Source organism: Oncorhynchus keta, chromosome 3 (genome assembly GCF_023373465.1).
Source record: "Oncorhynchus keta strain PuntledgeMale-10-30-2019 chromosome 3, Oket_V2, whole genome shotgun sequence".
NCBI lineage: Eukaryota > Metazoa > Chordata > Actinopteri > Salmoniformes > Salmonidae > Oncorhynchus > Oncorhynchus keta.
The window spans coordinates 8533125-8546431 of NC_068423.1; the positions used below are offsets into that span (position 1 = coordinate 8533125).

General features: G+C 42.6%; 1 protein-coding gene across 2 annotated transcripts in view; it reads right to left on the reverse strand.

Annotated features, from left to right (window-relative positions):
* zgc:56095 (Ferritin, lower subunit-like) overlaps positions 1-13307 on the reverse strand; it is a 29377-nt gene that overhangs the window by 1892 nt on the left and 14178 nt on the right. For both annotated transcript variants that reach the window (XM_035746851.2, XM_052488116.1), the window contains exons 2-4: positions 9683-9786; positions 4144-4290; positions 137-262 (exon numbers count right to left, since the gene is read on the reverse strand). In XM_035746851.2, coding sequence (XP_035602744.1) covers positions 137-262; positions 4144-4290; positions 9683-9784 — 375 coding nt within the window. In that variant the 5' untranslated portion in view covers positions 9785-9786. The remainder of the gene's footprint in view (positions 1-136; positions 263-4143; positions 4291-9682; positions 9787-13307) is intronic.

Below are 13307 nucleotides of genomic sequence, written 5' to 3' on the forward strand. Positions count from 1 at the left end.
ATCACTAACATACCAACATGGATGTTATGAGCTTCAGTTATACATAGCTATCAAATATATCTGATTTAATAACACCGAACATCCATTAAAATATGCATAACAGTTAATCACAATGGGATAATTATCATGGATTTACATGGGGGTCAGTGTGAGTGTTGGCACCACGGTGCACTTCGAGGAGGGACGTGTTGAGGGTTTTCTGAAACTCCAGGGAGAAGGTGATGGCATCCAGGCCACCTCGCCAGTCCTCCCTGCTGGGTTTCTGAAACAGAGACAGACCGCGCATTTGAAGGAATCAGTTTGAGCAAGGCGAGGCCCGAAACCGCTAATCTAGATCACATAGAGTAGTTATTTGGGATACATCACGCAAGGTTATTTGTAGACTACAATGTAGTCAAACAGGCACAGTGACTTGGCTATAACAACTGCATGTAGGGGCCTGACAAATCAGCGGAATACAGTCAATGCATTCTAGCACCTCCCACATTCCATATTGGGGGTTTCATTTCCGCTTGACTTCTGGCCGGTCACTATGCTTCACTAACTCAGGGAGGGAGATGTTGCTAAATATGGATCAAATGAGTTAAAATTACATTCACATAATTTGTAAGTTGGAGCAGGATGTTGATGAGACAATTGGATGAAGAATTTTAAACAAAGTGTTTGCACATAGTATTACCGCTACAAACCTAGCAAATGTTTCATTGAAATAACATGGCTGGTTAGCTATCATTTCCACACGCCCTCGGGCCTTCTTTCTTAAAGTGGAACTGACAGCGTTTTAACTACATATGAAAAACAGAATCATAAATCAGTCAAAAATATCAAATTCCCAGTTTATGCTACCAACTTAATTAAGAGGTTTTAAAAATAAGTTGTTTTTTTATTACACCCTTTTTCGTAGTATCCAATTATTATTATTAGTAGTTGTCTCATCGCTACAACTCCCGTATGGGCTCGGGGGAGACGAGTCATGCATCCTCCGAAACACAACCCAACCAAGCCGCACTGCTTCTTAACACAGCGCGCATGCAACCCGGAAGCCAGCCGCACCAATGTGTCGGAGGAAACACCGTGCACCTGGCGACCTTGGTGCTGGGCACTGCGCCCAGCCTGCCACAGGAGTCGCTGGTGCGAGACAAGGATATCCCTACCGGCCAAACCCTCCCTAACCCGGACGACGCTAGGCCCACGTCGCCCCACAGACCTCCCAGTCGCAGCCAGCTGCGACAGAGCCTGGGCGCGAACCCAGAGTCTCTGGTGGCACAGCTAGCGCTGCGGTGCAGTGCCCCACCTGCGAGGCCAAATAAGTTGTATTTGACTCAACATTCTATGACATTCATTAAGGCATTTTTGCAGCTCAATGCATGATTAATATAATTCACCAATACATTTCTTGGTAGTCCAAAAGATATTGCTATAAGGTTGTAAATCCCAGCTGGCCTAGTACATTATTTGCTTCCTCCATTCGGGATGCAGTTTATTTTTCGATGACTCAATATTTTGGACAAAAACAGACAAATGTAACTAAGGCTGGGAATGTTAATACAATCAAACTAGCAAGGGCAATAATCACAAATCAGCCATAACGTGGCTAATAGGCTAACGTATCTATTTATGTAGCAAGCTAAAAACACAGCCTAACGTTCGCTAGTTAGCTGCTAGGAAGATGTCATGAGAGGAGTGACTGACTTTTTCCCCTCATTGTTTTTCGGTGGCTATACACAGCGAGAGATGCAGGTGCCATTTGGTTCGCAAACTCACACTGGCTATCTACTCTGATTTCAAAGCACTCGTCTGAATGTGCTAGTGCAGAATAACTGAGGAATTTACGAATCGGCTGAATATGACCGGTGTCAGTAAACGTAGGCAAAAAAAATAAAAGTTAGTCACGAACCCTCGAGATAACATGCAAACAGCCTAGCTAACCAGCCCTGCTAGGGTGAGTCAAATGGTCCGTGTGAGATGTTCTCTCATTTGTGTCTGGAAGTAGCTAGCTAGCCAACTTTATCTTGCAAGCTGCAGAAGGATGAGTAATCTACAATTCCCCATTGTTTATCAGTGCAATTTTGACACCCAACTAGCTGAAACAGTTTGAGAGGGTTTATCTAATGTTACTTCGTTAGATTTTAGCTCATCTTGCTCTGCTAGCATTAGTTGTTGATCTTGTTGTTGTGCATAAAAAAAACTTTGATTAACCACATGAATGATTTTGAGATGTACCAATACATAAATGCCATAGCTGGCACGCAGATCGGTAGAAATGGTAAGATAAATTGGCATTCCAGTTGAAAAAGGTTGCCAACACCTGGTGTAGCCTATCACCGGCAACTTCAGGAGCATAACGGCAAAATCTGTGAAGGCCAGCGGATGGTTGGGTACAGGGTTGTCTGGATCTCTAGCTCACTCTTAAGTCACGTCTTCTTTCGTCAAACAGTGCGCTATGTACTGGACGGGGACTTTTCAAAACATTGGATTATCAATTTATCCAATGAGATCTTGGCTTGCTAGATATAGCAAAACCAACCAAATACACCGTAGCAAGCAATAATGTGGTAAACTAATGTTAGCTTCAACTAACATGAGAAAGTACATAGACCTACTTCTTTGTAAAACAATGTTAGTCGATATTAGCCAGAAAGCTCTGCTTCTAGCTAGCTAACCAGTCAAGTCTATTGAAGAAGCTGGCTAGCTAGCATCATCTTTGTACTAGTTATACTATATGTTGAAACACTAGTTTTAACATTTCCCACAAGTGTATAGCTGTAGCTTTTAAATTCTGCGAATGTCATTTAGTAATTTGAACTAATTTGATCCATATTTAACAAGATCTCCTCCCTTTGGCAACGCACCGGAAATGGCTCCCCTGATAAGAGGGCTTGCAACGTTCAAGAGTGAAATGTGCATCGAGGGAATTTGACAATATTCAACTTAGGAAATCAACTACATGCACGTAAAAAAATATATAATTAATTTGCTCAAGACCGAGCGAAAATCAGCTTTTGATTTATCCAACTCATTTATTTGCATGTCCAGCACTTATATTTAGTGTTTTAACATTTATTTTCAGGACAACCAAGGCTACAAGTAGAACACAAAAAATTTGACAAACAGTTGCATTCGTGAGTTTTTATTGACATATGTCAAATAAGTCTGCCAAAGCAAAAATCAAACATAAAAATAAATGTATAGGAGTGCTGTATGTACAGAAATGGTTTGCTCCGTGGGAAATTAATATCCAACTAGTCAGTGACAACTGTGTGGCATTTGACAGCAACTAAGTGAGCTTATTACAGTATTAGACACTATGTCCTTGGATTTCATATGATCTTCTAACGACTCGCGTAACTTGTGAGTGCACCAAAAATGAGCAAATCATGTTACATGTGTGTGTTTGAGAGTCTCAGCTTTCCATAGACCGATACAAACTACTAAAAGCTCAAACCATTTGGACTTGAGTCCTTGTCTCATTAATACCACTCTAGCTCAGCCCCCGTTATTTACACACACAAATGGTTGGTACCAATGGATGCATAAGATGTTTAAAAGGGGTTATTAGTAAGAATCACACCAGCATTAAGGTGGGACTCATAGGGAATGAAATGCATGTGATTCATTTTTTTCTGCAACTTTCCGAAATGGCACATGAAATCCGTCTGTGTGTGTTGTGTGCGCATATGCCTAGTCTATGCTTTGCCTAGCCATTAGCGATAATGATAACTGTCCGCTGGCGGATGGAAAGGCTTTCCTAAAAATCATACCAATTAAATGTTAACTAATGATATCATGATTGTTTGCATCAATCCAGTGGGCATTTGTTCTGCAAACCCTGCAATCACATGAGTGCTACAGAAACACAGGTAACCGAACAATGGTCTCTGGCTGGTGGGCGTTGCATTTAAAGGGTAACCACACCTACATTTCTTCAATTTGTATTTATTTATTCCTGATGTGATTTAATCTTTCCTGTAGACTTTAAAAAAGTGATTTTGAGAGCAACCCCCCCCAAAAAAAAAACTACCTGGGAAAACCAAACAAAAATTGAGAATTTGGAAAATGAGGGAGAAGGCAATTCTAGGACAGGAAAATCGGCTGCCAAAGGCCTTATAAGCAAAATAAGAGTGAGCAGAAATAGTAACTTACAGCGATGGGCTGAAGGAGAACGCGACCGCCTCTCATATTCTGGTATTCCAGCAATTTTTCTGCCTGCTCTCTCTCCTTCACAGAGCGCTCCAGGAAAAAACTAGAGAAGCTGCGCAAAGCCACATCGTCCCTGTCGAAATACATCCCCTGAGCGAGAACAGAGAAATACATATTAGATAAAAACAGGTCAGTATCAACAGATCACGTTTTTATAACATGGTGGACCACAGAGTAGAAAATAGCCAGTGCCAGTCATAGAACTAAACACATGAAAATAACATGGAGAGGGAAGAATAAAGAACATTTAGGAGAGAGGGCCCTATCGGAGTAAGCTAGCGCAGATAAGGGGCTAGATATACACTGAGTACAGCCTCCCGAGTGGCGCAGAGGTCTATGGCACTACAGTGCTAGCTGTGCCACTAGAGATTCTGGGTTCGAGTCCAGGCTCTGTCGCTGCCGGCCGCGACAGAGCGGGTTGTGTTTCAGAGGACAAACGGCTCTCGACCTTCGCCTCTCCCGAGTCCGTACGGGAGTTGCAGCGATGAGACAATTGGATACCACGAATATGGGGAGAAAAAGGGGTAATAAATGAAAATAAAGATATACACTGATTATACCAAACATTAGGAACACCTTCCTAATATTGAATTGTGCACCCCCTTGCCATCAGAACAGCCTCAATTAGTCGTTCCACAGGGATGCTGGCACTCATGTTGACACCAATGCTTCCCACAGTTGTGTCAAGTTGGCTGGATGTCCTTTGGGTGGTGGACCATTCTTGATACACACAGGAAACTGTTGTGTGAAAAACCCAGCAGCAATGCAGTTCTTGACACAAACCGGTGTGCCTGGCACCTACCATCATACCCACTGAATGGCACACACAATCCATGTCTCAAGGCTTAGAAATCCTTCTTTAACCTGTCTCCTCCCCTTCATCTAAACTGATTGAAGTGTATTTAACAAGTCACATCAATAAGGGATCATCACTTTGACCTGGTCAGTCTGTCATAGAAAGAGCAGATATCCTTAATGTTTTGTATACTCTGTGCATTCAGAAAGTATTCAGACGCCTTCACTTTTTCCACATTTTGTTGTTAGCCTTATTCTAAAATGGATTAAATTGGGGTTGTCCCCCTCAGTCTACACACAATAGTAATAATGTTACTTCCGGCGCCGACAGAGATGCTCGCTTCGCGTTCCTAGGAAACTGTGCAGTATTTTTTTATCTTAGGTTTTATGACACACAGTCGGGAGGAACTATTGGATATAAGAGCAACATCAACTCATCAACATTACGACCAGGAATACAACTGTCCCGAAGCGGATCCTCTGTTTGGCCCACCACCCAGGACAATGGATCGGATCCCAGCCGGCAACCCAATACAACGGCGCCGTAGAAGGGGCAGATGGCGCGGTCTTCTGGTCTGGCTCCGTAGACGGGTACATCACACACCACTTCCGAGCATACTACTCGCCAATGTCCAGTCTCTTGACAACAAGGTAGACGAAATCCGAGCAAGGGTTACCTTCCAGAGAGACATCAGAGACTGTAACGTTCTTTGTTTCACGGAAACATGGGTCACTCGAGACACGCTATAGGAGTCGGTACAGCCACCTGGTTTCTTCACGCATCGCGCCGACAGAAACAAGCATCTCTCTGGTAAGAAGAAGGGCGGAGGTGTATGCCTTATGATTAACGAGACATGGTGTGATCATAACAACATACAGGAACCCAAGTCCTTTTGTTCACCTGACTTAGAATTCCTCACAATCAAATGCCGACCGCATTATCGACCAAGAGAATCCTCTTCGATCATAATCACAGTCGTGTATATTCCCCCCAAAGCAGACACAGACGGCCCTGAAAGAACTTCATTCGACTCTATGTAAACTGGAAACCACATATCCTGAGGCTGAATTTATTGTAGCTGGGGATTTTAACAAGGCTAATCTGAAAACAAGGCTCTCTAAATACTATCAGCATATCGATTGCGCAACCCAGGCTGGCAAAACCCTGGATCATTGTTATTCTAACTTCCGCAATGCATATAAGGCCCTCCCCCGCCCTCCTTTCGGAAAAGCTGACCACGGCTCAGGTCTGTTCAACACTGGTCCGACCAGTTGGATTCCACACTTCACGATTGCTTCGATCACGTGGACTGGGATATGTTCCACATAGCATCGAACAACATTGATGAATACGCTGATTCCGTGAGAAAGTTTATTAGCAAGTGCATCAGTGATGTTGTACCCACAGTGTCTATTAAAACATTCCCCAACCAGAAACCATGGACTGATGGCAGCATTCACGCAAAACTGAAAGCGCAAACCACTGCTTTTAAAGCAGGGCAAGGTGATCGGAAACATGACCGAATACAGACAGTATAGCTATTCCCTCCGCAAGGCAATCAAACAAGCTAAGCGGCAGTATAGAGACAAAGTAGAGTCGCAATGCAGCCAACGTGAGTAAAACATTTAAACGTGTTAACCCTCGCAGGGCTGCAGGCCCAGACGGCATCCTCAGCCGCGTCCTCAGAGCATGCACAGACCAGTGGCTGGTGTGTTTACGGACATATTCAATCAATCCTTATCCCAGTCTGCTGTTCCCACATGCTTCAAGAAGGACACATTTTTCCTGTTCCCAAGAAAGCTAAGGTAACTGAGCTAAATGATTACCGGCTCGTAGCACTCACTTCCGTCATCATGAAGTGATTTGAGAGAGTAGTCAAGAACCATATCACCTCCACCCTACCTGACACCCTAGACCCACTTCAATTTGCTTACCGCCCCAATAGGTCCACAGACAACGCAATCACACTGCCCTAACCCATCTGGACAAGAGGAATACCTATGTAAGACTGCTGTTCATCGACTACAGCTCAGCATTTAACACCATAGTACCGACCCTAGTTCTCGACCCCGCCCTGTGCAACTGGGTCCTGGACTTCCTGACAAGCCGCCCCCAGGTGGTGAGGGTAGGTAGCAACATCTCCACCCCGCTGATCCTCAACACTGGGGCCCTGCAAGGGTGCGTTCTGAGCCCTCTCCTGTACTCCCTGTTCACCACGACTACGTGGCCATGCACGCCTCCAACTCAATCATCAAGTTTGCAGACGACACTACAGTGGTAGGCTTGATTACCAACAATGACAAGACGGCCTACAGGGAGGAGGTGAGGGCCCTCGGACTGTGGTTTCAGGAAAATAACCTCACACTCAATGTCAACAAAACAAAGGAGATGATCGTGGACTTCAGGAAACAGCAGAGGGAGCAGCCCCCTATCCACATCGACGGGACAGTAGTGGAGAGGGTGGAAGTTCCTCGGCGTACACATCATGAACAAATTGAAATGGTCCACCCACACAGACAGTGCGGTGAAGGCGGTGCAGCAGCCCCTCTTCAACCTCAGGAGGCTGAAGAAATTCGGCTTGTCACCAAAAACACTCAAACTTTTACAGATGCACAATCGAGAGCATCCTGTCAGGCTGTATAACCGCCTGGTACGGCAACTGCTAGGCCCATAACTGTAAGGCTCTCCAGAGGGTAGTGAGGTCTGCACAATGCATCACCGGGGGCAACTACCTGCCCTCAGGACACCTACACCACCCAATGTCACAGGAAGGCCAAAAATATCATCAAGGACAACAACCACCCGAGCCACTGCCTGTTCACCCCGCTATCATCCAGAAGGCGAGGTCAGTACAGGTGCATCACAGTGGGGACCGAGAGACTGAAAAACAGCTTCCATCTCTAGGCCATCGGACTGTTCACCAGCCATACTGACTCAACTCTAGCCACTTTAATAATGGAAAAATTGATGTAATAAATGTATCACTAGCCACTTTATATAATGTTTACATACCCTACATTACTCATCTCATATGTATATACTGTACTCTATACCATCTACTGCATCTTGCCTATGCCGTTCGGCCATCACTCATTCATATATTTTTATGTACATATTCTTATTCATTCCTTTACACTTGTGTGTAGAAGGTAGTTGTTGTGAAATTGTTAGGTTAGATTACTTGTTAGATATGACTACATGGTCGGAAAAAGAAGCACAAGCATTTCGCTACACTCGCATTAACAGCTGCAAACCATGTGTATGTGACAAATAACATTTTATTTGAATACCCATAATGACAAAGCAAAAACAAGTTTAGAAATTGAGCAAATGTATAAAAATACAAAAACATCACATTTATTTAATTAAGTATTCAGACCCTTTACTCAGTACTTTGTTGAAGCACCTTTTGGCAGCGATTACAGCCTTGAGTCTTCTTGGGTATGACGCTACAAGCTTGGCACACCGGTATTTGGGGAGTTGCTCCCATTCTTCTTTGCACATCCTCTCAAGCTCTGTCAGGTTGGATGGGGAGTGTCGCTGCACAGCTATTTTCATGTCTCTCCAGAGATGTTTGTTTGGGTTCAAGTCCGGACTCTGGCTGGGCCACTCAAGGACATTCAGAGACTTGTCCCGAAGCCACTCCTGCGTAGTCTTGGCTGTGTGCTTAGGGTAGTTGTCCTGTTGGAAGGTGAACCTTCGCCCCAGTATGAGGTCCTGAGCACTCTGTAGCAGGTTTTCATCAAGGATCTGTACCTTGCTCCGTTCATCTTTCCCTTTATCCTGACTAGTCTCCCAGTCCCTAAAAAACATCCCCACGGCATGATGCTGCCACCACGCTTCACAAGGAGGGTTGGTATTGGCCAGGTGATGAACGGTGCCTGGTTTCCTCCAGATGTGCCAAAGAGTTCAATGTTGGTTTCATCAGACCAGATAATCTTGTTTCTCATGGTCTGAGTCATTTAGGTGCCTTTTGGCAAACTTCAAGGGGGCTTTCATGTGTCTTTACTGAAGAGTATCTTCCGTCTAGTCACTCTGCCATAAACGCTTGATTGGTGGAGGGCTGCAGAGATGGCTGTCCTTCTGGAAGGTTCTCCCATCTCCACAGAGTAACTCTGGAGCTCTGTCAGTGTGACCATTGGGTTCTTGGTCATGACCCTAACCAAGGCCCTTCTTCCCAGATTGCTCAGTTTTGCTTTTGGTACCCTTTCCCCAGATCTGTGCCTCGAAAACAATCCTGTCTCATAGCTCTACGGACAATTCCTTTGACCTCACGGCTTGGTCTTTGCTCTGAGAACTGTGGGATCTTATAGACAGGTCTGCGCCTTTCCAAATCATGTCCAATTAATTGAATTTACCAAAGGTGGACCCCAATCAATTTGTAGAAACATCTCAAGGATGATCAATGGAAACAGAAATGCACCTGAGCTCAATTTCAAGTCCCATAGCAAAGGGTCTGAATACTTAAGAATTAAAAAAACAACCTTTTACATAAGATATTTGCAAACATTTCTAAAAGAAAATGTTTTCGTTTTGTTATAATGAGGTATTTATTGTGTGTGTAGACTGACAAGGAAAATGTTCATTTAATCAGTTTTAGAATAAGGCTGTAACGTAACAAATGTGGAAAAAGCGAAGGGGTCTGAATACTTTCAGAATGCACTGTACATATTATATAGACCATACCAGGGAGAGGTAGGTGTAGGATGCAGTCAGCTTGATGTTCACCAGCTTGTTGATGTTCACCTCACTCTCTGGGTGGAAGTTGTGATTTACCTGCGACTGCATCTCTGAAATGGCAAAAAAAGATATGAAATTAACTAAAAGAAAGCAATAGGCCACTGGTATGGAATATATATGGAATCATTTACAAAACCACACCATTACTAGTAACTTTATTTTCTGCAATGAAACAAAGGCAGGAATTCTAAGTAAATAATTTGTAAAAAAGCTTAGTCTTTGAAGTTATAAAATCATAGCTATTATAACTCATGTCTACATAAAGCTGTGTCCGTGTTTAGCAGTATGCAGCAATGCGCACAGGCAGGAGGCTACGTGCAAATATTTGTTCCATAATGCAACTGGCGGGAAAACACAAACACAGGTCTGCCATGAGAGGTGACTGTATAGTTCCCCTAAGGAAAAGCACCTTTAGTAAATCTGCATTCTCTGTGAGAGCTTCCCATGTCTGGAATACACTGCCATCAGACACACATAACTGCACCACATATCACACTTTCACAAAATGCTTGAAGACATGGCTAAAGGTCAATCAGATTTGTGAACATGGTCCCTAGCTGTGTGTTGCCGCTTTCCATGTTGTCTGTTCTCTGTAGCTTGTGAGGTGTGGAAACACTGTTGCTTTTATGAATTTTGTCTCGTTGCTTTTATGAATTGTCTTGCTGCTTTTTGTTCTATGTTGCTCTGTCTGTATGCTACGTCTTGCTTGTCCTATGTTGCTCTGTCTGTATGCTATGTCTTGCTTGTCCTATGTTGCTCTGTCTGTATGCTATGTCTTGCTTGTCCTATGTTGCTATGTTTTGCTTGTTCTATGTTGCTATTGTCTATATTGTAATTGTTTTTAATAACCTGCCCAGGGACTGCGGTTGAAAATTAGCCGGCTGGCTAAAACCGGCACTTTTACTGAAGCGTTGATTAATGTGCACTGACTGTCCTTGTAAAAATAAAAAATAAACTCAAACTCAAACACTTGTCAAAAGCGCACCGCTTTGCGAGCGCTTTTATTTATTTAACCTTTCATGTGAAAGAGATGAAAAGATCCGTTAGAAATGTAGAAAGAGGGGCGATCTAAAGATGCAACAACTAGATTGGATTGCTAATATGACTAATATATGCACTTGAGTGGCAAATTTAGTAGGCCTAGCACTTTTTAATCGAGGCCATCATAACTATTTAACACGCGATAGCATTTCAAATTGTTACGCAATGATTGGACTTATAAAAGCACGTTTCACTCCAGCAGCAGCTCCCCAGCTGTCTGACAGATTGTCCACTCATAGTGTCTGTATGCGTGATAAACATATTGACTAACACAATACACACCTACCAATTGAATTCCACGAAATTATGCAAATTGACATATAGACCAATAAGCATACCCAGCCAAATGTATTTCCATCAACAGTTATTTAAAATCAACGAATAGGCTAAAAAGCATTATTTTGCAATGCGATTTTTCTTTCTTCTCCTGGACAATTGGCCTGCGCCCGTTTTATTTATCGGCTATTACCGGCTAACGGAAATCCTGCATATCATGTGTCGTGGAGTAAAGGGAGATCAAATTCAAGCTTTTATTCAGCTAAGGTGGCAGACACAGCTGTCACTGTCTAGCGGAATCCATACTAAATGGGTGGCAGAGTATGTGAGCAGTTGCACGGTTGGGAATCGACTTTTTGTTTTCATAAGAATCGGTAATCAGCCTTTTTGGTCGCCGATTATATTGCAATCCACGAGGAAACTGCGTGGCAGGCTGACCTGACCACCTGTTACGCGAGTGCAGCGTCAAAAGGACATTGTGGCTGCAAGGAGCCACGGTAAGTTGCTAGCTAACATTAAACTTCTTTAAAAATAATAATAATAATCAACCTTCACATAATCACTAGTTAACCTAGTAATATCAGCAACCAACTAGCTTGTCCTGCGTTGCATATAATCAATGTGGTGCCTGTTAATTTATCATCGAATCACAGCCTACTTCAACTTCGCCAAATGGGTGATGATTTAACAAAAGCACAATTGCGAAAAAAAAGCACAATCATTGCAGAAATGTACCTAACCATAAACATCAATGCCTTTCTTAAAATCAATACACAGCAGTATATTTTTTAAAACCTGCATATTTAGTTAAGAAATTCATGTTAGCAAGCAATATTAACTAGGGAAATTGTCACTTCTCTTGCGTTCAGTGCAAGCAGAATCCGGGTATATGCAACCGTTTGGGCCACCTGGCTCGTTGCGAACTGATTTGCCAGAATTTTACATAATTATGACATAACATTGAAGGTTGTGCAATGAAGAGCAATATTTAGACTTAGGGTTGCCAGCTGTTCGATAAAATACGGAACGGTTCCGTAGTTCACTAAAATAATTAACTTTTTGTTTTCGAAATTGTAGTTTCCGGATTTGACCATATTAATGACCAAAGGCTCGTATTTCTGTGTTTATTATATTATAATTAAGTCTATGATTTGATATTTGATAGAGCAGTCTGACTGAGCGGTGGTAGACAGCAGCAGGCTCGTAAGTATTCATTCAAACCGTACTTTACTGCGTTTGCCAGCAGCTCTTAGCAATGCTTGAAGCACAGTGCTGTTTATGAATTCAAGCCTGTTAACTGCCGAGATTAGGCTGGCAAATATAAGAACATCCAATAGTCAAAAGGTATATGAAATACAAATGGTATAGAGAGAAATAGTCGACGTGTCATAATTCCTATAATAACTACAACCTAAAACTTCTTAACTGGGAATATTGAACCACCAGCTTTCATATGTTCTCATGTACTGAGCAAGGAACTTAAACGTCAGCTTTTTTTACATGGCACATTTACTTCTCCAACACTGTGTTTTTGCAATATCTAAATAGATTTAATTTATATAAACTCAGCAAAAAAAAGAAATGTCCTCTCACTGTCAGCTGCGTTTATTTTCAGCAAACTTAACATGTGTAAATATTCATATGAACATAAGATTCAACAACTGAGACAAACTGAACAAGTTCCACAGACATGTGACTAACAAACGCCAGGGTAGTGGGTTCGATCCCCGGGACCACCCATACGTAGAATGTATGCACACATGACTGTAAGTCGCTTTGGATAAAAGCGTCTGCTAAATGGCATATATTATTATTATTGCCCTGGCCACATCTGCAGTCCTCATGCCTCCTTGCAGCATGCCTAAGGCATGTTCACGCAGATGAGCAGGGACCCTGGGCATCTTTCTTTTGGTGTTTTTTAGAGTCTAGAAAGTTTTCATAACTGTGACCTTAATTGCCTACCGTCTGTAAGCTGTTAACGACCGTTCCACAGGTGCATGTTCATTAATTGTTTATGGTTCATTGAACAAGCATGGGAAATAGTGTTATAACTCTTTACAATGAAGATCTGTAAAGTTCTTTGGATTTTTACGAATTATCTTTGAAAGACAGGGTCCTGAAAAGGGGACGTTTCTTTTTTTGTGAGTTTATTAAGTTAAAATTAGTGTTCATTGTTCATTCAGTATTGTTGTAATTATTATTACAAATATATACATAAAAATTGGGTGTTCCATGTCCTTTCCAACCGATCAGC